This window comes from Malurus melanocephalus, unplaced genomic scaffold (genome assembly GCF_030028575.1).
Source record: "Malurus melanocephalus ecotype Western Australia unplaced genomic scaffold, MMel_1.1 scaffold_38, whole genome shotgun sequence".
Lineage (NCBI taxonomy): Eukaryota > Metazoa > Chordata > Aves > Passeriformes > Maluridae > Malurus > Malurus melanocephalus.
In genome coordinates this window covers 3,382,111-3,409,830 of record NW_026623270.1, presented here as the reverse complement: position 1 = coordinate 3,409,830, position 27,720 = coordinate 3,382,111, and the positions used below count along the sequence as shown (strand labels likewise).

Sequence of the window (27,720 nt, the reverse complement as noted above, 5' to 3'; positions counted from 1 at the left end):
TATATGTGAAAATATTTTCCTCCATTTTTCAGAGAGSCATAAACATGCAAAGTCAGGACTTGTCAGCAATCTCTAATCATATGCACTGTTGGAAATTGTCACAGGCTGAAGAAAAWAGTGTATTTTTCTTCCCAGTGGTATTACAAAAGAAATAAGTTATGGATGATATGCGTAATTTTTTTAAAGAACTATAAGCTTTGTAGTTCCATAACCATAGCCTGTGAAGTAATTTAAGGCATACAGAAGRAGAAAAGTATAATGTAAGGCAAGATATTTGTTGTTTTGGCTTTGTATAAAAGYAGAAAACTGAAGTAATTCCTGAAGCTTCTAATTTACTTACAGCTTTACTTTTTARATGCTGAAAAGCCTATCATCTTCCYYAACATACTCTCTTGCCAGCAGCAAACATGTGACAGACCTTTTCACATCGGATAAYGAAAACTTGTGGTGAGATACATGATCATGACAATGTTAGCAAGCCCAAAACAGAATGGGGTCAAAGCACTGAGGTCCCTCTGCTCCTCAGATATACAAACAGGCAATATTTTCCAGCACAACCATTAAAATTCCAGATGCTCATGCAACAGCTGCTAGTCCTCACAAATCACTGTAGCAGAAAGATGATGCAGGCAAACAAAGCAAGTCCAAGTCTGATGAGGGCCCTTAAAATAGATAAACTTGCAGACTGGCAATAGCAAACACAGAGAAATTGCAATTGGCCTGAACTGAAGAGAGAGAACTCCAACAGGCTGCTGAAGGATAAGCACTTATTCTCCCCACCCCTTCTTCTTAGCAGTACTGCTCCCATGTATGTGCTAAAGAAAACTGCTTAAACTGTTTCCTATGACCGAACTACAGCTCCAGGAAAARACTACTTTTTTAAAGCTGTATGTAGCCTAACCCTTCATTTGCAGTGCTGGAGCCCTGGCAGAGGGGCTATAATCCTCACAAAGTCAACAAAAGAGTGAAAGATTACTCTTAAGTATCTTAATTAACACATAGCAAAAAAGAAAAGGGGGGGGGGAATTAAAAAAAAAAAAAAAGTGGGCAGAAGAAAAAGATTTTAAGAGGAATGTAATTTTCTCAAGTATCCCTTAAATGCCGGAAGGCGCCACCTTCAATTATCAGGAATACCAAAGATTCCCAGAAAGGAGAGAACTCACATATATACTCGAGATCTCATTTTTTAAATAGTTTCCTGGTTCTGTGGGACAGCACACACACCAAGGCTACCTGGGATCCTCTGCAACTCCTGGAAGTCCCAAACACAATCASAGCAATGCTTCTGGTTAACATCGAGTTTCCAGAGGCCAAAAACTCAGGTATGTTATCAGTGGCTTTGTCTGCAGCCAACTAGACACAGCTTTTCAGACAGAACACAAATGAGTACAGCAGTCTTTCAGTTTTCTCCTGAAGTTCTTTCCATACTATGCAAAGCCTTTCCAGCAGCTTAAGTATATTAAAAATAGAGCCAAAGAGCAGCTTCATTGAGACTGATGTTACACTGAATAGCAAATTACTATTTCATATTACACTATCCAAGAGCATACTATACACACAGTGCACACATACATATACACTAACCCTTCAGGATCATGTTAACAGACCACAAATATGCACCTACATCCACATATGCATGAGCAGTTACCTGTTGTTACAGAAAATTACCAGAAGAAATAGAATGTACACAAATTTCYGCAAGGAAAGTGTAGGTAGCAATGCCTTGAAGAAGCATGGCTTGCCACWGCACAGCAGAACATATTAACAAGCCATCTGCTCATTATAACAAGCTCAACAGGATTCAGCTTCTAGATGCAGAAATGCTACCTACAGCATGTCCCTTGATCAAGCAGACAGTTGCTGGATATTGCCAAAGTCTTGCCACATCACTTTCAGAGAGCATATTACACACCTCTGCCACCAGCAGAGTCTGGATTCAAAATCTGTTTTCCCAGGGGGATGTGCCTTTGAGCAGAATTAGTCACACCAACAAGCAGCCCACAGTCAGGTTCCTCCAGCTAGATACATGCAGACAGAACCAGTGCTATTTGCTTAAAGTTCTCAATTTCTCCTCTCACCTTGGAGAAAGATGCATTGTATTTCCAGCAACACAAACACTGCAGAACATGAAATCTGTTCTCAGAAGAGTTACCAGCCTTCAAAAAAAAAAAAAAAAAAAAAAAAAAAAAAAAAAAAAAAAAAAAAAAAAAAAAAAAAAAAAAAAAAAAAAAAAAAAAAAAAAAAAAAAAAAAAAAGACAAGAATGGTATTTCTCTCCAGTCTTATGCAAGAAAGATGACTAGCCTTTCAGTCTCTCCCCCCAACCCCCTCTGCCGTGTTTCTTCAAACAGAAAAATTATGAAACAGCTGCTGCTTTGCCAGCTTTGAAAGAGGCAAAAAACAGCAGTCAGAAGAAGCAGCAGGGGAACAAAACTGTAATATACTCCGTGTCCCATCTGTTGAGAGAGGGTTAACAGAAGACAGAGGGCAAGGAGACAAATAGGGCCTCCAACACACAGTYAAACAGCTCTTTCCTCACCACCATCTTATGGTCTTCGGCTCAATACCCACAGACTGCAGTGAGAGAAAGCACAAAGCTCTTCAAGTTAAATGTAAAACATAAATCAATTTAATATCTTGACAATGCTCACAAGCAAGTTGTTTAATTAATACACTGTGCAGCCAGTATATTTGGCTTAGTTGTTACTCTGCCATGTGGCAAACTAGACAAAGCAGATGGTCAATAAGCTCTGTTAAACTGTCAGGGCCAGCTATTATGAAGAGACACAAAACAGCTCTGCTAGTTCCAAAATTTTTAAGCAAATCTCAGCAACCTCAGYTCAGTTTCTCCTCTAAGAAAAGCTGGCATCAAAAGAGTCTAGGTTAAACTAGTAACTTTCCCAAGGCTCCAATCCTGTAATTTGGAGCATGCCAGGCACCRTGCTAAGAGATGCTCAAGTTCATTAAAAGCTGCAAAATTGTGAAAACAGCCACTATCATCTCCAGTTCGCCAAGAAACCACTAACTTGTGGTTTGCATCTTAAAAAATTAAAAATTAAGAAATGTGTAACAAATAAATCAGGAGAGCTGGGATTGAAATTGAGTATTAACTCCTCAGGCTTTGAATTCCAAACAGAAAAACCAACACAGCATAAGTCTTATTAAAAAGAGTGCTTAACAAGGCAAATTTCAAAATACATTCACTAAAAATGTTGTTGTCATACAAACTCTGAAACAATCTCAGACACTTTACCTCACATGTACCTCCAGATAGTACTTTGATCTTCACAACAAAGACAGACGCTCCAAACAAATAACCAAGCAGAGTTGAAGTCTGGTTCAGCAAAGAGCAYAAGCTTTGCCACATTAGAGGAGGTGGTTACTGGTAGGATGCACAACTACATTTTCTTTGTTCTGCTAAAATCCACCTCTCCATACTACAGTAGCCTCTTTGCCCACTCATCATATAGGGGCCTTGGTCTGATGCCTCTCCAGAGACAAGTGTTTTAACTTTTTTTTTAAATGCTTTGTTCACAGGGCCACAAGGAACCCAGGCTCTGCCTATGAGTACTGCTCCCTGGTCAGATAATGGTTAAAAACAAAACATCTGCTTTAGCACTACATTAGCCAAAGTAGCTAAAATTTGCTTAGGATTAAAAAGGTTTGTGCCCAAATCTCTGYAAATCCCCATGAGGAGAGGTTAAAAGCTTAAACATGTCTTTCAGGCCACAGAACACATGAAAAACACTGTGATTAGAAGTTAAAATGCAGTTTTTTACTTTACAAACTGAGAACTTTACTAAACAGTCTTGAGATGATGCGAGTGAGCTGATTTCCCTGTCWCCACAAGCTCATGAAAGGTAAGTTTTCAAATGTCCTTCTAGAAAGCGACCTTCATGTTCACAAGCAAAATATTATTAGTTAAAAGTCTTCTGCCACCCAGAATCTTTTCAGGGTCCAAAATGGTGCTCATCTTTAATATGCCTCCTTGAGGCTGGCCACTTCATATGAGAGCTGGAGACTGCCAACAGCTTTTGGATGAATCAAACRCCATCTCTCTTAGGTAGGGCACTAATAATGGTGACTTTCTCTTCCGCAATGTCCTGTAAAAACTGCCAAAGCCTTTTGAGTAAATTCGTTCACATCATTCAAAAGCTGCTGGCAAGAGCAATTAAGGAGTCAAGAGACAGACTAACTTTGTTTTTCTAAATTACATCATGATTTGTGTAATATGGGCTCAAAATTTCTAGATTTTGAATTCAGCCAATACAATATATTGACAGCAAGGAGCCAGAACAGCTTGAGGAAGTCTCACCTTCTGGACAACACCAGCTAGTTTCTAACCTCTGGCACACTCTCAAGGAACATTCAAAGATTTTACCTGGATTCACATTTCAGCTGCTCATTCCTGAYTCTCACTGTCYTTTAACTATCTTGCTTCTTGGAAAYACTTGGAGGTCAGCCTTTTCCTTCCTTCACCTTCTCTGCTATCAAATACACACATTCATCACACAACAACTAAAATTCATACACATGAAGCCACTTATGTAAAGAGTCATATCTAACTCAGGAGCAGACATCTTCCAGAATGAGAATTTCATCTCATCAAAATCATTTATGTTGAGCAATATTTTAAAGCAAAGCTAATTTTTGGGGGTTTTTTTAAGCAAGGCCCAAGACTCACAAGTTGGGATTTCTCTCACCTGGCTTTCTACATCTACCATAGGCTTTCTGTGTCTACCATTGAAATAGTATCATGCCCCATTCCTGGAAGTGTTATGCCCCATATCTGGGAGTATTTTAGACCAGGTTGGATGGCACTTGGAGCAACCCAGTCTMGTGGAAGGTGTCCCTGCCCACAGCAGGGGGGTTAGAACTGGATGATCTTTAAAATCTCTTCCAATCCAAACCATTCAATGACTGAGCAACCATCCATCTACAGTAAACAGGAGAATAATAAGGAAGCTTCAAGTACTAGAGCACAGAAATCTGCCACCCAGCAGACAAATCTTACTGATAGTATCTCTCATATAACTATATGGAAGACCTGCATCCTTTTGTTACAAGRGTAGCTGAAATTCATGGCTGCTATTTTTGATCCTGAAGGTGAAATACAGCATCATCCTAGTCCAAGAAATCTGGAGAAAATGCCCTCCTTCAGACCTTGATAAAGTTAACCACTGTACCATGATAAAGGTTGGGTCAGGAAATGGGACTCTGTTAAAAGCTGCCTGATTGTGTTGCTCACAATACTTGAACAAAAGACATGTATTACAAATCCCCMAAAAAAAGTGATTAAATTTTTCCATCTGTTACACTGTATTTTAAGATTAATCATTTTACTACCAYATCAAAAGTTCTACCAGCTTACCTTGCCCACCTAAAAATGTTGATTTGGGTGACAAAAAATCYCCAAAACCAAAAAAAAATCTACAACCCTAACTTCTCAAGTCAAACATTTAACTTGGACTGATTTTAATTAATTACTTCAATCAATATAGTGTAGTAGTCTTTTCTGCAGAAAATTATTTTCTACTTCCAAGAAAAGGAATTAATACCATCTTAACATCCTTTCTGCTCCAGTTCTTAAACATAGTTCAGCTTTTTATCATTAGTACATCTTAGACAAAGAGCTGACTATTTTACATTCTTTTCACATTATCTTTGAAATAAGATAGGATTGGAAATGCAGGAGAAGAAAACTTCAAGCAGTTACTGCAATTTAAAATGAAATGGTAGGTGTAAAGGACAGCAGTGCTCTCACTGGCGTGGTACTTAGCATATACTCTGAAATCCAGACGTTCGAGTGGCAGTGAAGTACATATAAGAAACATAATATCATTACCCCATTAGGCATAGGAAATAATTCCAAGGAATCCAAAATAAAATCCTTCASCAGAGCTCCTTCTCATAGGGCCATGCCTACAAAAAAACTGCATACAAATCAAATACCTGAAGCAGCCTATTTCCATTATAGGAATAAAATGACAGCCAAAAGCAATCGCACACTTCCCACAAACATTGAGTCTGACCTTACAGTCACRGCTACAGAACTGCTGCCATCAAAAGGAATCCAGAAGCACTCCTGTGCATCTTTAAAGTACCAGTTGTGTGCTATTCTATGTTGAATACAGAATAGCTAGTTCAAAGGAACTTTGAATTCTAAGTATAATACTCTGTTAAACAAACAATAAAGTTATTTTTTAACTGGCTACTTTTTTTACAAATATACGAAGTCTTAAGGTTTGAAGCCCTTGTAGAGATCAGCCCAGACCCAAACACGTTTATAAGGAAGACTCCTATAATCTTTGTTCCTCCAGATTCTCACAGGCTTTTCTATCTCCACCTACAGATTTTCTCAAATAGGAGATATTTCAGGARCACCAGAAATTATAATCAAGTCTCCAGACATGAAACTGCATGAACATGCACGCAGAATCAGGTGGAAGGAYGGTAATAAGATCAAAGTCAGACACTCCCTTTCCCTCCCTGGGAAAAAAAGATAAGAGAGGAAGCTCCATGCTGCTCCTGTCTCATGTTTCTGTTGTTTTCCACTTTAAAAGATTTCAGTTGTCAAAGTAGTTTTCAGCACAAACTACATCCAGTGTCTCATGAAACAGTTTACTTCCACAAGATTTCTTGCAGACAACACAAGTGTTTTCCTTGCTGCTGGGGTACCAACCAGGATCATTGGGGTTTGGGGAAATGAGGGGGTGTATCTTCAGGTGGCTCATTTTGTTCATTTGTTTGTGATTTGCTTTTTTACACTGTGGCACACAAAAGAGTAATGRAATGGCACATCAACAAAGCAGATTCAGGGGATGACTAAGAGCTTGACAATGTTTCACATCGGTGTGGGACTTGTTGCTAGCAGGTAATGTTCTTTAATAAAACATCCACTTTAAAGTGAATACCACTGTCCGTAAACCAAAAAATAAAAATATTAAAAAAAATAAATAAACCTGCTATGAGCAGTCTGTCAGTATCCAACAAAGGAGCTCTCAAAAGAAGGCTATGTATCACATCTGTGTTTGAATTCCTCATCTCTGTTCTTACACGGCGAGGAAACCATCACATAAATTAAGAAGCACTGGCATTAACGAAGTGTGGGTTTCYTGTAATTCATGTCTTGATTCTCAAGCACCCAAACAAGGTCTTTTCAAGAATATATAAGAGGCTATAACAATTTACATGTGTATTTGCTGCTATCTAATCAAGCATGAAGTTCTTCCCCTCAGTGAAGATACTCAGAGGGTGTGTAAGTTTTGTGAAAATAGGCAGCTTAATTCTACAGTTATCATCATGCTATGATGTTATATCATTACTTCTCTGGCCAATTTCAAGCTAGGGTGATTAAGAGTTTGCATGGCAGAAGATGCACACAGAGACAAATTTTTCTGCCAAACACTTTTAGCTTGTCATTTTAGCTTAATTTTGGAAACAAATAAACTTAATGCCTTTAAAATGCAGCCAACCCTGATATAGTTACAATCCAAACTGGTACTGACCAGAGAAGCAGCTTTCAAGATTTGTATTTGAATGACTTCAGCAAGCTGGCCTGAGCTTGGAAAAAGTGTTTATGTCCATTTTAAAAAAAAGTGCTACTGCTCAGCTTTTGAGTAGCACCAGTTCAGCAGACTTCCTGCAATGGAAGAGGACCTGTTTAAAATTGGTAGCAGTAAATCACTGTTCAGGTAGCTCCAAAACCATCTTTTCCCTCCCCTCAAATCAAAAGCCTGAGCTTCAGAGGACTCCCCGTGCATAGTCACGGTTGCATACAATCAGTCTCTGTCCAACCTACATTACCAGATTTCCTGACAACTCTTCTTAGGCATTCTAAAACACATTAGCATACCACATTAGCCACAAGCTGCAAGGGATGCACATTACTTCAATATTTTCTCTTATCGATGAACAAGGAAACAAAACAAATAAAGAGTAAGTATAATCAAAGTGACAGGTGGATTCTGAAAATCACGTCAGGCTACAGCTAATAATAGAATACCCAGTTTCAAATTCAAAGTTTGGATGAGTCGACTGACACCCTCAAATGCTAAAGAAACACTAGTGCTTTTCCAAGATCACTGATCAGGAATGGTCAGTMTGAGTGAGCACGCCAAAACACAGGAGCAGAATGAGAATTTTCTCGTGCAGTAATTGGCCTGAATCCAAGCTCCTGGATAAACTTTTTGCTTCAACTAAACAGAGCTGGGCTGCACACCCATGCAACCTCCACAGACAAGCTTTGCTCCAGCAAACCAAACGAAAGCATTGGAAACCTAGTTCGGAAAAGGCACTGGTTGGCATAGGGTCCTACCAGTCAACACAATGTGGTATCACCAGCTCCTTCCACTGACCTTCACTTGGTGCCAGTCCTCTTAGTCATTCAAATAAATGGCCAACATCACTTTGAGAATGTCTCCACAACCAGCACAGGGGTAAACATTAGAAACTCCTCCAGTGCAGCAAACACACTTTCCATCCCTGCATGCCTCTGTTTACTGAACTTTACTGTCAAAGCAACAGCTTAGACAAAGTCTGACTCCTCTGGTGGAGGGCTGAGAAATGTTTTCTGAAGTTAASGAAGAAAAAAAGGGTTGAGATTTTTCTAAAGAAGCTACATTTGGATACCGTTTGAGGACCCCACGTTCTCATTATTGCCCAAGCTGCCAAATAGCTACTTTTAATCCTTCTCAAATTCTTCCAAACCCAGATGGTTTCRGAGACAGAAGATGGAGCAACCCCCTCAAATGCATCTTCACAGCTTGTAGAAGATATGTGTAAAGGACACTGTACCCATATTCCTCCCACAGGCAGGTAGTTTAGATAAAGCACAAATAGTTCAGTTCTGCACACATGCTGCCAAGCACAGGAGTCAGGACACTAATGAATGCTACATTCATAACAAGCAGTGCTACATTCCATAACAAGAGTTCACAGGATAAAATCCACTGAATATGGAATGGGTGTAGCAGTCCTTGCCTGGTCATTTCAGCACAGCAAAATATAGGCACCTATGTAGCGTTTTATGACCAGGAAAAGAGCTTTCTAACTGGCCTATGGAACAGAGAGTTAAAAGAAGGTAGCAGAACCCATTGCCAGTCACTGAAAACCAACATACCCAACATTCCTTTGTTTAAAATGCCCATTACCTTCAGCTGCAAGTAGGAGAKAGCTGTGCCAAGAGTACTTCTATATTTATTCCACTTTTAAAATGCTGAAGATGCTTCATATAATGCCTTTGGCATATACCACTAAATGAAGACAAGCCAAGTCATAAGATACTTCATAAAACAAAAACATTCAAAACCAAAGTACACAAATTTACACCACCATTTTCAAGTCCAAAGGGACTAAACAATTATGTACTTAATTAGAAAAATTAGGACATCAGTTTCACTTTGTTTCTACACAGACCAGAACTCATTTCCTACTGTGGTTTCTGATGTAGATCTGGATAACTACTTATGAAAATACACTAAGAAATGCAGGTTAATTTTTAAGTTATTTCATGTCGTTGTTCTTGACAAAAAGAACATAGAAAGAAATAATAACTACTTTTTATAATTAAGAATCTGTGTATGCACTCAAATCAGGAATATTCATGTAAAGCCCTGAAATACTTCAGATAGAACCAAAGGAGAAATAATAGCTGATTGAGCTTCCAATCTACAAGATTCCAAACATACAGAGAAACAAGCTGCAGTTAGAGATTACCCATCTCTTGATAAGAGCAGCTTGGTGGCTCATGCTATCTATAGATTGAGTCTGGCTTAGGTGAGTTGTTTTGAGCACTGGGCCAAAGTTTAACATCAAAGCATCTTCATGTTCCCCAATAAGCCCAGGCAATGGTACCAGTCTCGTCTAACATCTTTATTCATAGGAAACTACTCTGGCCTTCTTGTAACATTTTGTTTTATAGCAAGTCAGCTTTGGCCTTTACTCATTGCTCCAAACAAGCTSCCACTGACATAAATAGTCAGTCCACCTTGTGTTCAGTGCTCCACTCCCAGCCACCTTGGCCTGTTTGGGGCTACAGGCAAAACCCTCCCTGCTGCTTTCTTGTGGGCTGRTTCTCTTCCACCTTTTGATGATTATAGCCCTTTGATTTCAGCCCTAAAGCAAATTCAGTTATTTGATGTTTTCCCACAGTATCTTCTTCCCTTCCTCCTCAAAACATGCCCCAAGAATAGATAAGTTCCCACAACTCCCTGAGAAATAAAAAGCAGCTCAGTTTAGTGCAGAAAAAAACCCCATGGGAATAACACCAGCAGTCCTAGCAACAGGCATRTGGGATTGAAGTGCCTAAGTACACAGTGAGCCATGCTGCTTACGAGGGCACCGGGTCCAGGAGCCCAGGTCAGTGCACCTGCTCAGCATCTGGCTGTGTTTAACATGCAGGGCTGTCTTGCACATGAAAGAAACATGCCAACGGAACACCAAATTCATTTGTACACTACAMGACTGCTACCCTGCAGAAGTTTGCAATCCACAAGGAAGTTTTGTTTCTAAAGAGAGTGAAGAATGCTCCTTAGGAAAAAAGAATCACAAATAGTAAATGAAGGTGGTCCTACAGCTTAAACAGATGAGTCTTTCCAACAACTTTACAGTAATATCTTACCACCAAGCATGTGTGTGACACTRGGCGAGTCATAGAGKGAGTGCTTCTGTCTCAGACATGGGGGAAATACTTAGCTAGCCCTTAGTGCTGAAGCTTTGTCCATTAACCTCTGAGCACTTCAGACTGTGCTTCAGAATWAAAGCTATGTAAATATTTATCTGGGAAGCAGGAAGAATAAAATTCTCTAAGAGTCAAATGAAAAATAACCTCAGTTTTAAAGATCTTCCTGTTGCTTGACTGTCTTCAACCACACAGTCTCAAAGTCACATTGCAGACTTCTTCCTTTTTAATTGCATATAATTTTTCTTGAGATGTATTTAATCCTGGCAGTTAAATGAATCATTAGGATTAGAAATTTTCATTTCTTTGGATATGAATAGGATGAAGCAGGGTAAGTTTTTGTTTTCAAAGCTACCATTAGCCTGCTGATAGTTTTCTTTAAGGCGCCATTAACACAGCAGCAGTCAAGACCTGCTTACATTACTGCAAAGAAACTATTATTCAGCGAGTTTAATCCTTTTTCTCTTGCCTACAGGAATCTTTGCAGAAATTGTTGCAAGTCAGGTAGTACTCAATGTTATGAAGATACAACCAGAAAAGTCATCTGCTCCTGTACTTYCTTTAATCCTGTGTTACCTGCCACTACACTTGTATTTCACAGTGATGGGAAAGGATTGCATGGCCAGCTTCTAGAGTAATAATGGATAAGATATAGTACTCATGCCCTTACCCTCGTTTCTCTTTTCAACACCTCCAGGTAGAGCCCCATCCCCAACAGGATTGCAGTGCCTCCAAACAGCACTGATGGATTCTGGGCTTAGCCTGCCCCTCTTCTCCCTTCCTGTCTCYTGCTCTGCCTTTCACAGGTATTTCAACCTCAGCAACAAAGACTCTGTAGCAAGCAAAATGTTTCAGCATATCAAACCGTTGTGATGTCAGGAAATGAAAATAAGAAACATTGTTTCAGAAGTTGGCATTTAAATGGGTTTCATGGATGAACAAAGGCACTTCAAAAAACAAGTCTTTACATAAAAACTAAATTAATGGTGCAACACGCACCTTTTCATCAGTCCACCAAGAATGTGTGTGACACTAGGCGAGTCATAGAGTGAGTGCTTCTGTCTCAGACGTGGGGGAAATACTTAGCTAGCCCTTAGTCCAGCTCAATATCTTTACTGAGGATCTGGATGAAGGGAYTGAGTGCACCTTCAGTCAGTTTGCAGATGGTACTATGTTGGGAAGGACTGCTGATCTGGAGGAGGGTAGGAAGGCTCTGCAGAGGGATCTGGACAGGCTGGATTGTTGGGCTGAAGTTCAACAAAGCCCAATACTGGGCCCTGAACTTGAGTCACAACAGTCCCAGGCAGTGCTACAGGATTGTGGATGAGTAGCTGGAAAGCTGCCATTAAAAAAGGACCTGGGGATGCTGGTGAACAGCAGCTTTACACAAGCCAGTGTGTGCCCAAGAAGGCCAGTGGCATCCTKTAGCAGAAATAGTGTGGCCAGCGGGACAAGGGAACTGATCATCCCCTTGTACAGCCCTCTGGAGAGGCCACACTTCAAATCCTATGATCAGYTTTAGCCTCTCACTACAAGACATTGAGATGTTGGAGCACATCCAGAGACAGGCAACAGAGCTAGTGAAGGGTCTGGAGCACAAATCTTATAAGGAGCAGCTGARGGAACTGGGGTTGTTTAGCCTGGAGAAAACAAGATCTTATTGCWCCCTACAAGTACCTGAAAGGAAGTGCTGGTCCCTTTTCCCAAGTAAYAATTGACTGGGCAAGAGCAAACAGCCTCAAGTCATGCCAGGGGAGATTTACATAGGATATTAGGAAAAATTCTTCATGGAAAGGGTTGTCATTCATTGAAACAGGCTGCCCAGCCTGTTGGGTTCATTCACTATACTTGGAGGTATTTAAATGACATGTAGATGTGGCACTTAGGGATATGGTTTTGTGGCAGACTTGGCAGTGCTACATTAACGTTAGGACTTAATGATTTTAAAGGTCTTTTCCAACCTAAACAATTCTATGRTTCCACARCCACCCTTCTTTTTCAAGGGTGCCCAGGTTTTTCTTCCCTCACTGCCAGACAACCTCACCAGCAATACCACTGCTCTGCAGCCATGTTTTTATCASAATTCAGCTCCAGTATCAATGCTGCTCTACACTGAGCATTACGAGGTTTGAGATAGGAAAATTTGTATATCAGAAGAAAGAACACAAGAAGTCACACTCCTTTTCTTCCAACTTCCACTCCATGTCTCATTTCCTGCAATAACTCCAACACATGGTCAGAGTAATGCCAAATGAGAATATCTTTGCATACATTAATTCCTCTCCAATAACACACAACCTCCACTTGCTATTATTCTTCCCCTTCTCCTTAGCTTACAGCAAGCAGACTCCTCATCTACAGCAGCAGAGCTGAAAGCCAACTGCTCTGCACACAGCTACCCTGCAAGTCAGTCTTAGCTAACGCACAGATGGCTTCCTTTCTTTTGCCGTGCCTATATATGTCAATGTATTTTGTGTTCTGGGGCAAAAAAATTCCCAGGCTAGGCTTTCATGCAACTTTCTCCATGCTGATTTGCTAACYGACCATCTGAAAATCAAAACCAAAAACAAAACCCACACAAACATGGATGAGTTCTAGAAGTAACAATCATACAACATGAAAAACAAGCCAGTGTGGGAGGACAGAGTCAGACATACTCTAACTTCACTGCTTTTATGCTTAACASTGCAACTGTGAAAATGAAAAGGGAAGAAATATGCTTTTTCAAGGCATAGCCAGCCAGTCTGTTACAGTGCTTCCRAAGTGCATCCCAAATTCTCCTGTTCAGTGCTATGGAAATAATTGCATGTATAGTTCAGGTTTTGCCTTTCATAAAATTTTTTTGAAAAGTCAAAAGGATGAGAAAATAGTGGTATTCTGTAATACAAGCAGATGYCATAATGTGACAGGGTGAACAGGTCACTTCAACAGTACTGGTGGAAGACTGCAATTTTCTAACACTAACCATCTGTATCAGAGGTGGAGTACTAAAATTAAATACATGTTTAGCAGAGCTTGCTGAGTGGAAAATCATCTCTATTAAAAATTTGCCTCATAACATGCCTTTAAGAGGTACAGAGTGCAGAACATCAATTCAAACCTATTATTTCATTTTTGCAGTAACCTGTACCTCAGACATTTAGACCTGTAGTTCCTCTCCAATAAGAAAGTCCTTACATCCACGAAGAACTTATCGTATTGAACACCTGTCCTCCCAGAAATGTCTGAGGAAGAGMCATCTACAAAGACAGTGTCACCTGTTGGCAATAAGCTTGAAGTGAGGGGGAAACTGTACAAGTGTATCTGAAGACACTTGCCCAGATCTTATGTACAGGTTACATAAACACTGGACAAGTACTTTAGAAGCATTGCAGTACATCACACGTCTTCAGAGCTAAATGTACAGACATCCTCACTAATTGTAGAAATACCAGCAGTTGCTGATAGTGATCATATTACTTCTCCCTCCAATTCACCTCCAGTGGATGCTCCAATTCTGGCACTGCTTTAAACATTATTTWAACAAGTCTTCCTAAAACACAAAATTCCAGCTACTACTCATCCAAAGAGAAACATCTAGAGCAAGAGAAACACACCTGTAGATAACTACTATCAGTCTCATTTGTCCCTACAACTCTGGCTTCTGAAATTCTCCTTCACTACTGTGAATATTTCTTTGATTCTTTAATAGAGAAAGACAGAGAGGACAAGTTTGATCAGGGACTTGAGGGCACAGGAAGAAAGCGAGCCAAAAGAGAAATTACTTCTATTTATCAAATTGACACAAACAAGCCAGCAGAATTTGGGCAAGGAGATGTACACCCATACACCTGGATCTAAAAAACACACTAGTGAAAGACATCACCTGGACAAACATGGAGACAAGGCAGGCAGCCTACCATACCCTTTCTACATGCATACTGCCATCTCCACCTTAGTTCTACCTCTCCAGCTCCACACAACTTTCCATTTTCTTCTCCATTCTCCTCCTACCTGGCCCTGATAACCCAACACCTCCAAAAGGTTCAGAGGCAGTGGATATCCTTATACTGCCTATTACAGAGACAGATAGAAGCAAGCTCTTGAGGAGAGAGGTGTATTTGTTCTCCAGTAGTCAAAGATATGGTGTTTATGACAGCTAGGACAAGGGTCTCCAAAAGAGTTACCAACCACTCCAGCTTCTCCAGCACTAACATTTCAGAGCAGTTCCCAAGGAGATGTGTCCTTGTGGTATGCATCCTAAGAGGGTAAATTTCCCTAAAGCCACGGGCAGTGAAAGCAGGGATAGAGCCAGSAGGTGGGGGTGTGGGCAAGACACAAGGTAGAGCAGGTCGCTGGGATTCATGCCATTGCTACTAAATGATGAAAAATAAGCAYCACACAAAATACAAGGGCACATGCTGCAATATTCTGAATTTGAGAACCCTACWCCTCATTGTGCCCATAACTTTGATAATTAAAATCAATCCTCTGCWACAGTGGCTTCAGCTCTATCATCTTTATCACAACACAGAAAAAAAATCAATTGGCAAAGTTATGCGATTGCAGGGAAAAGATTTAAGGATACCAAAATACCTGTTTCTCCATAAAGGAATGCCAGTCATAGTAGAGTATGCCAGACATTTGTCCATAATATTAATTTAAAAAAAAAATTAAATCTCTGCTCATTAGAACTTTGCATTCTGAAACTGCAGTGTAATTTGTAAGTATAGAGAAGAAACTGATATCTGTCMGAAGATTTCATTTAATCTTCTTCAGTACTAATACTGCTATTTTACTGTTTTCATAACTGAACTGTCAAAACAACTTTAACTTACCCAAATATATCCAGAACATGCTGTTTAAGGAATTGTTGTCTAATTGTGCATCTCTAGAGAAGGCTAAAGGAATCACTAGAGTGTGAAATTCCTAAATGAAGAAGAGGCATTGATCACAGACTATACTGAGTAGAGGAACAGAAGCATTCAGCACTCCCTAACCATACCCATAACATGGATCCAATCTCAACACCAAGACATTTGTTAAAAATCAAGTGCTGTCTCCAAAACAAATGCCTTGTGTTCTCTATATAAAAATAGGACATGCTAAGTCTATGCCTGGATATCACTTCTGTTAAACAAAACACTCCAAAGCAGATAGCAAGGACACACCATGTTTTTTGTCATCATCCACTTTCACATCGAGCAGAAATACTTTGGTATTAGCAAATGTGTTTTGTACACCAAATCTCTGCTATACATCACCCTTGAAAGGCGCAGAGCTTAAGCCACCAGGAGTTTTCTAAATGTTACTAAATGTTTCTAAATGCTACTTCGATGATTATGCAAGTGGRATGACTTTCCACACAGTCACAGGACATACCTACTTCTGCCTGATTCACAAGAGCAGGTCACACTTCATCTCCAAGCAACATGGGTCCAGCTGACTGCTTCCCTGCAGTTTGTATATTATTCTGCCTACAGGAAGAATGCAATAACAACTAGGACCATGCCACACTAGGTCAAATTTGACAGATTGATTGCTTTTTACTAAGAATGGAGATGAAAAATACCTAAGGAATATATTCTATGAAAAAATTTGATCAAACAGGAACACTTTTGCACTCTGGGAATTTAGGCTAAACAGCAGTGCAATTAAGTAGGTTTGCCTCTTGGGGCATTTCAAGGATTAATTACTCCATCAGACTGTTTGAAAGAACACAAGGAAAGAGCATGTGATATAATGAGGCCTCTAAATGGCTCTYCTCATCTCAGTTTCAGCAGCCCTGTAAAAACAATCTGTTAGTCTCCAGTATTGATTTTCTTTACACWGAGAGGCTGTGTGTAAATTGACTTCTGCAATAGAAGTCATACAGTATGGGTACATCAAGCATCTGACACACTCATCGTCTTCTCACCACATTTTTGTCTTACCAGCCAATTAAAGTGTTATTGGTTGGAACAGGAGACAGTTTTCAATCATTAATATTTCTTSAGCCAGAAGKATTAGGTCCTTTCAGATTTAACATGGGAGACAAGAAGTCTGTTTTCTAGAGCGATGGGGGAAATGTTTTATTCAGTGGTATCAAAACAAGTGTGCTCACATCCTGCAGAATTTAGAAGCAACAGTAATTTTTTGAAGAAATTTAGCATGCAAGAGATACAGAGAGTTTCTCATGGTTTGTAACAAGTCATTCCTTCAAGTGGTGCCTGGGTAGAGCAGTGTGCTCTACACAGAGATGAATCTCCCTCCCCCAAGATACTCGTTTGGAGCAGCAGGCAGACCAGGGACTGGCAGTCAATGCATTTTGGCTCTGGTCCACTGGTGTCAAGAAACATCAGCAGCAGTTCTAACATGCTTTAAAAAGCAGACACTCCTCTTCCCCAGGGGCCAGAGACACCACTTGGCTACACAGGCAACTCCCTGAACTGCAAAGTATGGAAAAGCGCCTGAGGGATCTTTAAAATGAATTCGCAAACAACTCCAGAYCCAGGCAGTGGGATAACCTGATGTGACTATCCCACCAAGGGTGACAAAAAGAGAAGGGAGCTAAAGACTGTATAGGACCTGTTTGATTCCAATGCTTCTTCTCACTGTCCCAGAAAAGTATTTTGGCAGATAGTCCTGCCTTCTTCCACTTCCTACATTAAATGCACTGCAAACTACTAACCAAAAGTAAGAGCTAACAATTCTAATAACAAATGTAGTCATTACATATTTTAAGGTGAAATCTGATATGAACTTCAAAAATAATGAAGATGAGAAAATGTTCAGAGACATACTGGGAAAAACCAAAAAGGCAGAAATGTTGTTTAGGTGCTGATTTTTACAGAAGTATTCCTGGAAGCCTCTATTGCCCGCAGTCTGAGACAAAACAGTTTGTAGATTATAAAGTTAAAGATTGATACCTTGCTTCCTCATATAAATGAATTCTCTGGTTATCACAATTACTTCAAGACACTAAAGAATATCTCCTACCTAAGTTTAATAAACAAAAAGTAGTTGGATATCTATAAGCAGGTTGATTAAATGTTTAGTTAGGCAGAGCAGGCAGTACTACAGCAACAGCTGAAGCAAGAGCTGGAATGTTTCTGGCTGCCAGTGAGCTAGTTACCACCAGCACTCCTTCCCTCACCAGTTTCCRCACTCAGAAAGGATTCAGTTTTCAATATGGACATAATCCAAATTCTATGGAGTTTTATTCATGTTTTAAGAAAGAAAACTAAGCAGTTTTACCTCAACACACCTAAAACAGGAACACAAAATTTGACCATAAGCCTAAAATGGCATGATTACTACCAGCATAATAAAAACAAAAAGACACAATAATTTATGCCAGAAATCTAGACTTCTTTTCTGACCAAAAAGAAAAAAAAAGGCAAAAAAAAAGAGCACTATGTGCTTCAGGTACTATCTTTTAAAATGTAAAGCCACCAACTGTAAGGGCTCGGGGCATTTTTGAGTCTAAAGTGTGTCAAAATGTTATAAACCAGTCCTAAAGTAGAACTAATCACCTGTACCATGGTAGAGTTAATTTAGATGTCTACTTCAAAAAAGTTATTACTTAAGTGCTAAAATAAGTTATGCTCTTAAGCCACTAACATACATTTCCTAAGTAGTGCTAAATTAGTTCCAGGAAATATTAGTAGCATATTTCTTCCGGAGTCTGCAGACATCTATTCATTAGAAATGAGTTACAAGGTAGTAAGTGACCTACTGCAGAATCACTGTCTTAATACTTCTGCCCCTCAGCRGTGGTCATCACTTGAGCCTGGTGATGCCCAGAAGAAGAACAGCAGTAAAGCACATTTACAATCTGTTTAAACTTCACCCCAGAGTGAAAGTCCAAGCAAGCTCATTCCAAGCAAGTGTTGGTCTTTTGTTTATGTCTTTCTATATTTTATGAGAGGGGTGGGAAAGATCCTAGTGCCTAAAAGGTTTAAAAGTCATATTTAAATACGTGAAATAATGTGGAAAGAAACATCATATAACTGAGTTACTCCATTAAAAAATTGTATCAAATGCAAAAAGCTTATCTGCAAATAAGAAGGCAGACCATGTGACCTAGGAGATCCTTCCCAGTTCTGTGTTCTGGAAAGTAATCCTATTAAGACAGTCTGGTAAGAGGATTTTCATTAGGCATTGATTGTGCCATCATTTGCATTTATGAACAGTCCAACRCAGAGGACTGAAGTGTGCTGCTCTTGTTGGCAGCATACTTAGAATGGGGAACTCTTCTGAGTCCCCACTGGAAGTGTCACCACCACTGAGCACACTAGCCATTCACTTACTTACCATTAGGTCTCCTAATTAATGCTATCTTCTATAYTACCATTGCCTTACAGGCTCAACAGTATTACATTGAATTAATTATCTACAAGCATTGTAATTATTAAAGACCTATAGKAACATGTTATGATTTTTCTCTATATTCAGATCCACTAGATCTATGCTGCTGATAAGTATCTCATGGATTGAAAATACACAAGATGCCTTCTGGGGCTGCGATCTGTGTGTTCCCTGAAAATAGTTTAAGATGCCATGTGGAACTGGTTCCTAGAATAGATATCATTCTCCCAGGGTGGGGGTAGTAGTGGAGCAGGGGGGAGGTAACAGTTCTGCTAATGAAATGGGATCCTCGGAATTAAATACTTATCACTTCAAAGAAGATTTTATTTGTTTCAGTGTGTACCTCTGCCCAAACAATTCCTTGTTCCAAGAAGATCTTTAACAGGCTAAATTTATTCTGTCCTTTGAAATACAGTCATACTGCTGCTGTCAGACTGCATACAATTAAGATTTTATCCCCCTTCTCCAGATTAATAAGTTCTAGAAATCTTGACTTCCAAATTCTATGTGTCACATGGGAGAACACCAAAAGAAGCTGCTAATGTTTCACAACAGGCAGCCAAAAGTTGCAGTGACAAAGATGGATGGCATGTCTAACCTACTCAATTTGTGCTGTCAAATAGAAGTTTCTGGAGTTAGATGTAAGGCAGGGAAAAATGAGAACTTAGCTTTTGAATACTGCAGGCAAGACACAAGGCTGGAGGAATGGATTGATACTGCTGCTGCTGCTTTATCATCTGTGGTGACAAGGTGACCATAACTCAGACGGAATCAGGTTAGAGATGGGATAGGTTTTTCTTTTCCCCCAWCAGTATCTCCTGCACTGTCGGAATATTATGTAAAGTACATAGACATTGTGTACAGTGATGTGCTTTACAAAAAGGGATAGATTKTTTTGGTTGRGTTTGAGGCCCATTACAATGTTTTWAAAGTGGCAGATAACCTGTTCTAAAGGAAGAATTATGAGAATGCAGCCGGGACCTCAGCCAGCCTTTGCAAGGYATGAATCAAAAGAGAATTGGATTAGGGTTGTCATGAGAGTAAACTATCAAAGTACTTGTTTTAGTTGAAGTTAGACTTAATTTCACATCTTTTTATTTAGCTACAACACCTGTTTAGGAATATTCACTRCACCTTATAAGAAGAGTTAAATCATTCCATGAAATAGATATTTTCCTCATTTTAATCAGGGTTATTTTTGTTTCAGGCATTTGCTTCCCCAGCAGAGGTTAGATCAGCTGTTACAAAGCTCTGAGAATAAGGAGAGTTCCCACTGTCATAACACAGGGTTACCAGGGACCAACAGTGCTCAAGTCAGCCCAGCACCTTCAACAAAGCACAACATAACCTGCTCTCAGCTATCTGTGGATGGCTCATCCAAGCTGTAGCTTAATTGTGCTACAAGTACAGACACGTTCAAGCTACACTCAAGTCCAAAGCAATAAAACAAATTTTTGTGATAAACCTGAATGGTAAAAAGGGGTAAACTAATGACTAGTTCCCCCTCTTCCCTTTCAGCTGTACATTCACTGCATTATTTGTAGCAGAGTTTACCATTCATTTTTTATCCAGTTTTTTCATTGTATCCATGTTCTCCCACCCACCCCCTCCTCTCCTCTGTTACCCTGGATAATCAAGTACCGGTTCTATGTAAAACAATTTGCCTGAAGGAACCAGAGTCTTTGCAGCCACAAAGATTGGAAGCTACTGTTAATAAGAAGCACAATTATAAAATCTTAAGCAATGTAAGAAATCCATTATTTAGTCACCTTGTTATAAAACAACCACACCTATTGCTACAGCAAAGAGACCAGTTGAATCTTGAACAGAGAAGGAAAGACAAAGAAATTGCTATGGAATAGCTGCTGGAAGATAATCTGTGTCACGAAGCTTTAAACTGGAATTCAAGAATATTGCTGCTGATTCAGATAAAAACAATGAGATGTGACCAGTGCAGAAATGACATCTAGACTAAACAAAGATCAAATAGTAGAAAAATCATTTTCTTGGAATCATAGAATGGTTTGGGTTGGAAGGGATCTTAAAGCTCATCTACTTCCAATCCCCCTGCTGCAGGGACAGCAACATCTTCCACTTGGCCAGCACATCCAACTTCAACTTGAACACTTCAAGGGATGGAAAGTCCACAACTTCTCTGGACAACCTGTTCAAGTGCCTCACCACCCTTACAGTGGTGTATTTCTTCCTAATACCTCATCTAAACCTGCCCTTAGTCAGTTTAAGGTCATTCCATCYGTCCTTTCACTACATGCCTCTCTCTAGCTCTCTTGCAGGCCCCCTTTAAGACCCCCCTGAAGCCTCCTCTTCTCCAGGCTGAACAATCCCAACTTCCAGCCTGAACAGGAGAGATGCTCCAGCCCTCTGATCATCTTTGTGGGCCTCCTCTGGACTTACCCCACAGGTCCATGTCCTTTCTATGCTGGCAGCCCCAGAGCTGGACACTCCAGGAGGTACTCCAGGARGGGTCTCACAAGAGTGGAGTAAATGGGGAAAAACTGCCTCGTTTGACCTCCTGGCCACATTGTTTTTAATGTGGTTCGGGATGCAGTCGGGTGTCAGGGATGCAAGTGCACACTCCCAACTCATGTTGAGGTTCTTGTCRACCAACACCCTCAAGTCCTTCTGCTCAGGGTTGCTCTCAATCCATTCTGCACCCCGCTTATGTTTGTGGTTGGGACTGCCTAGACCCATGTGCAGAACCTTGCACTTGACCTTGATAAACTTCTCTCCTGGAATTCCTTTGCGCTGTTGTACAAATTTTGCATGCAAAAAGAAGGAAAGTTYAGCAGCTGAAGGGTGGTGCATTTCCTGCTAGAGTAGGGTTTTTAGAACTGAAGGTGAAGTTTTAAGAAGTGCATTTAGAAACAAAAGCACCATCAGGTGCTTGGCACCCTCACAGGTGTTTAAGCCCACTCCTGTCAAAGAAACAGCATGCATTTTACAAGGTTTGTTTTAAAACAACATGCATTTTTTAAGCTTCTCCTTTTCTGCTCTTGGGATTCAARTACCTTTCTCTGGTTGCTACATGACAGAATAAGCCTTTGCTACGCCTGTGTCCTTTACAGGTTTCTGATCACAGCAACTCTTCAACTGATGCATATATGTTGAGTAGTACCCCGACCTCAAGAGAGTGCACGAAAATTCATGTACAACATGGCGATCTGTAATGGCTGTCCAAAAGAAATAATCCAAATAAAGTTCTAAGCAATTTGATGGACCTCTAAATACTTTACTCCAATGAATCTAGACTGCAATACTCAATCTCCCAAAGAAATCCTTTATTACACTTTCTACTGACCTGCATCTTTTTGAAGGAGTGACACTCTCTCTAGTTCTCAAAATCCTTTTCAGTTTCTTTCCACTTTTGATCCATTTAGAAAGTAATCCACATGCAATTACCATTTCTGAGGTCTTTGTCCAAGTTAGAAGAAGTCCATTCAAAGAGTGAGACTGTAGGCAAAAGTTTGTTTCTGTCGTGTTTTATTCGGTGGATTTTCTTACCAATCGCCTTTCTGATGAATGAATAATCAGTTTCAAGCATTATCTCACTAGAGCCTGAGGCGTAAGTAGTACCTGATCACACCATCAGGTCCACATCACCACATGGCAGCCTTAGCAGCATGCTGACCCAGCTGTTTTGGAAAAGACAATGTGTGAAGGGAAATGTTAGCATATCCCAGCAGCTTCAGAAAGACAAACAAAGGGGGTGTTCTCCAGCACTGCAGTCACTGAGCAACCAGGCAAAGGGGGCTCCCAATCCATCCAGGACTGAGTTAAATTGTTTCCATCACTCCCATACTCCACTGCCAMCAAGAAATCCCTTACCCATTTCACAGCTTTGTGCCACTCCCATCATTGCAGTATCCATACCAGGAGATGAAAGACAAATCTTATAGATTTGTACTCCTAAAGGAAATGCTTTAAGGGCCTTTATGGGCAGCTCTTCCAACTGTATTTTATTGTACAATKAATTTTTAAACACAATCCCAGAGTATTTCCATTYYTAGAACRGAGAAAGAATAAGCTTGGACATAAYACCAGACCAACATCATATCCTTTGCCAAGCACTGACTTCTATACATCCGTAGACATACTCTAATAAAATAGCTGATTACTCAGCTAAGCTCAGCAGTATCTCAGAAAGCCAGTCTTATATTCAGCTTTTAGAGTGCAGAGTCTAAGGGCACATTTGATTTGCACATGTAAATCTCTACATTAAAAAATATTCAGCAAAAACATATAGCACAACCAAAATCTTTCTTCGTTATTGTGCAAAAAATCTGTGTCATTTATAGCAAATGCTATAATTGTGGGTAGACAGGATCCCCAAGCACAGAAATTCACCTGCAATGTTGAATGGTTTCTGGGGTCAAATCCAATGGTCTCTTATTTCATATACAAAGCTGTACAAGTTTGGCAGGTGCACACAGTATAGATTATACATCTGCAAAACTGGTCTGTCACCACTTTCATGCTGAATTACAAGTTGCAAACCATTAGGGAATGAATAGGGATGATGTAAGTTGTTCAGGGCAGCATTATTTTGCAATTCTTAACCAATAAKGAACTTAACCCAAAACACAAAGCATCTATGGAAAAGCTATTTTTGTACCAAGACACCTAGTATGGGTCAACACTGAAGCCAGTTCAAATCTTGCAACTGAGGTATTGCATTTTCAGTATACTAACCTGACACTATAACCTCAGTTTCAGCATTCACAGAAACCAGAATGAACAGGTTATAAAACCTGTTTAAAAAAAAAAAAAAAACAACTTTTTTTTTTATTTTTTAAATGAAGCAGTCCCAGAAGCAAACAGACAGATGGACACTCACCTGAAACACCTGACCTGCGTATGTTATCCTGACAGGTTCTGGTGTCAAACAAATCCTGCTTAAATCTCTCTGGTCCTATTAAAGTTTTCTACCTTGATAACCTTTACCATGTAARGACCAGGTAAAGGGTCTTCTATCCCAAAAGTCTGCATCATGTGGAAATAACCTTTCCAAAACTGATCTTTGTGTCATATAACTRTGGTCTGCATTAAAAATGGTCTCAAATAGCTCCTTCTAAAAAACACCCCCAACACCATTCTATTGCTTGGCATCCAATTTTACAACTAAAAACGTACCAGTAAAGATCCACTAGGAAAAGAACACAAACAAACCTGTCTTGTTATTTCCCAACCTCATCTCCTAAACTCTGTCAMCATGCCAAGACAGGCTTATAGCTGACTTAACTTGCAAACACTTGAGAGACAATGAATACATGTTTAGTTTTGAATAAAGGGAATCTTTCTGCAAGTATCCACTTACTGATAAATCTCAGCRTAATAGCAAACATTTAAATGGAAAACAGTGAGCAGGCATTACATTTATTCAGTCCCACAAAGAGACATGCAAGGCTTCTTACAGACTTTCAGTGCACCACCCTGCAAACACCCTCAATTTATTTCTGCTTTTCCCAGAAATGAAGTGCACTGCTCCTCAGAAATGGAGCTCTGAATCAGAACAGCGTTGGTTAGCTCTTCCAGGATTAACAAACAATTCAATGGCTATTTCTGACARCCTGGTGGATTTTAGATTTTCCAGAACCTAAATGTCACCAGAAAGTTATTGCAAATATTCCACAGAAGTTAAAGTTAGCAATTCCCAACCCCCTCCCAACCTGTCCTCAGACAGGGTTATTAACTGTCTGCATAGGTGATTAAATTTCAGCCTGAGAGCTACGTCTCTAAGCCTAGAAGTAATTCAAGCAGATTCAAGCAAAGCATCTTGCATTAAATTGCCATTGTCTTTAATCACTACACTCATCACGCATCTTCAACTTTATTCTGGTAGTATATTAATTGCTTGACCTTTTCGCTACCCTGATCTGTGCTGACTCTGGATAGAGTTCATGCATAATRGCAAAGAAGAGCAAAAGATGACCTAAGCATTTTGCCCTTGGCCTTCAAATCTAAAAATATTTTCTTCTGTTATGTTAAACCACTTTTCCCCCCTGAAAGTCACTTCAGAAACCAAATCAACAAAACAGTTATTTTTATATATATATGGTCTCCACCTTAATGGAGAGCCCCCCTTCTAAAGCAAACCCCCTTCTGCTTTAGTTGGAAGCAAAAACCATAATAAGAAAAAGAATGAAATATTTTCCTCCAACAAGCCTGTGATTTGAATCTGTGAAGGACAGCAACAATTCCACCGAGCTTTCCTTTGGTCCTACGTACCACATCCTTTCTTATGAATAGAACACATACACCTGTATGTCAAAAGTCACATACAGCACATGGCCCAAACAGGCCTGGTGATTTTGAACAGGGAGAGTCAAACYAGAGGACAGATCCAGCAGGCCAGGTACTAACTACATTATCAGCTCGCATGAACACAGAATCATCAGTTCACGCAAACAACTGTAAACGCTTCTGACGTCAGAAAAATCCTCACAGCTTACAGGTTATGTGGCCAAACAAGTCATGACACTGGAGAGTCAAGTCCCCTCAAGATGAAGACTAATAACTGCTTATTTTTATTATTTTTAACTAGTTTCCATTTGCATCTYTCCTTCCCACTGCTCATGGATGTGAACAGTTAAAGAGGTTTAACTTGCCACATGCATGTTTTTCATGTGTCCTTGTAAAAAAATTGCCAATAAACTGCTTTTGAGATTAAAGGAGTTTCTTTAAACATTTGTATCATGTGTGTGCTAGATGTACCATCCGGGTTTTTTATGTTTTCACATCCACTCAAAACATCCACACTTCAAGGATTGTCAGGCTCTTGTCTTCCTAGCTCCAGCATGCCCAGGAGCCCTGGTGTGACATGTTGGCTCCTAGACATGCTAGCTGCAAAATTCACATCCAGCTTCAACAAATCTCACTTCAGAAGTCTCTAATAAAAGTGAATTAGACTACTGATGTGAAAAGTATGTGTGAACCTCAGTTTAGCCTTAACGTTCTGATCCTTTTTATGAGGGTAAATACCCAAGGTGGCAGGGAGGCAGGATCCCCTGGGGATTAGAAGGTCTACATTTTTAATGAAGCTTTGACAAAACAAAGTACTGGTACTTCCTTTACTCACATCGTTATCTCCWCAAGGAAGACAACAGTTGCCATTCCTTTGAACAATCTTGAAACATCCTCCTGCTCGCTCATCTGTCCTCTACGAAAGATAATTCATWCTGCCAACACTCCCTCTTTACCCAGAGTAACAGACAAACAGCTTTGATACCTACAAATCAGGCATACAACCCCCCGGTGTTTTCGATTCTCGACCTAATGATCTCCTAATTGGTTACTGAGATTTCCTAGCCAGTGTCTACCCCGCTCCTATAGGTCGGGGAAACGCACAACCACGATCCAGAAGGGACCTTACACGCACCGGCATCTTTCCTCCCAACAGCCGCCTCCGCACAGCCYCCGCGCAGGTCCCGCTCCCTCCTGCTCGCCCTGCGCCCAGCGCACCGCTCTCCCCTCCGACCCGCCGGGCTCCCCGGGGCTGGGCCAGCTCGCGTCTAACGGAGACCGACACCCGCCCMGCCCGTGGAAGGCGCCTCCGAGCCYCGGTCCGCCCTGCCCKGGAAGGYTGCGGGAACAGGGGCTCCCGGTCAGCACCTCCASGAGCCAACCTCCTGGCACCCCCGGACCTGCCGCAGCCGCCGGGGCCCCCCGGAGGAAAGGGATCGTTCCGTGCCTGGCCACCGCAGCCACCGCCCGTCCCCAAAGGGCGGTCCCTTCCCATTCACCTCGGGAGGTACGGGGGGCACCCTTTCTAAAGGACTGGGGGCACCTTTCACCATCCCCTGCGGCGGGGCACCACTGAGGCGCGGGGCAGCGGCAGGGTGGGGGCGGCGGACCGGGAATGTCATTTAGAGGTGGCGGTGACAGCGCTCCTCTGCCCACCGCCGAAATGCGATTCGGGGCGGGAGGAGAACGCCGGGGGCGAGGGAGGCAGCGGCAGGAGAGGGGACTGCGGCGACAGCAATCGCGCCGGGGACCCCGCGACCCCGGCTCCGCACCTCGCAGCCGTAGAGCTGCCCCAGCTGCTCCACGATCCACTCCTCGAGCACCAGCCGCTTCCGCAGCTCCTTCCGATCGTATTTCACCGTCACTTTCCCTTGCTGGTGGCGCCGCTGCTGGACCTGCACCACTGCCGCCGCTGCCGACACCGAGTCCTCCCGGGAGGAGCTGCCGGAGGAGCCGCCGCTCCCGCCGCCGCCGCGGGGGCTCTGGAAGAAAACGCGGTTCCCGCCGCCTCCGCCCGCTGCTGCCGCCGCCTCGCTACCCCCGGTCGCCACCGACATGCTCCGCTCCGCCGCGGCTCCCGCCGAGCCGAAAGGCGCCCGCCGCCGCTACCGCCGGGCCGCAGCAGCCGCCGGTCGCGCGTGTGCTCCGCTCCCCCGCACCTGCCGCTTAAAGCCTCGCATGGCTCGGCGGCGCAGCGGCCCCGCCGCCGGGGGTGGGCCCGGGCCGGCTGGGGCGGGGACAGACGAGGGGCGGTGCTGCTCGGCACGGCACGGCACGGCACGGTTCTGCACGGCACGGCTTGGAGCGGCTCGGCTCGGTACAGCGTGCCTGGCGCCAGCAGTTTGGAGCGAAGTGTGGAACACGCCGAGAGCCGCCGTGCCGCCGGCAGAACCTCTGGGCCGCCCCGGGGCCGGCGAGGCGCGGGCGGCTGCTCCTCGCTGTCGGCGGAGG

At 41.6% G+C, this 27,720-nt stretch overlaps 1 protein-coding gene across 2 annotated transcripts in view; it reads right to left on the bottom strand.

Moving 5' to 3' along the window:
- PPP1R14C (protein phosphatase 1 regulatory inhibitor subunit 14C) overlaps window positions 1–27,464 on the bottom strand; it is a 51,152-nt gene extending 23,688 nt beyond the window's left edge. The window contains exon 1 of one of the 2 annotated variants that reach the window (XM_057364455.1): window positions 27,042–27,464. In XM_057364455.1, coding sequence (XP_057220438.1) covers window positions 27,042–27,326 — 285 coding nt within the window. In that variant the 5' untranslated portion in view covers window positions 27,327–27,464. The remainder of the gene's footprint in view (window positions 1–27,041) is intronic. The other variant, XM_057364454.1, reaches the window with a different exon arrangement.
- Window positions 27,465–27,720: the final 256 nt, after the last annotated feature.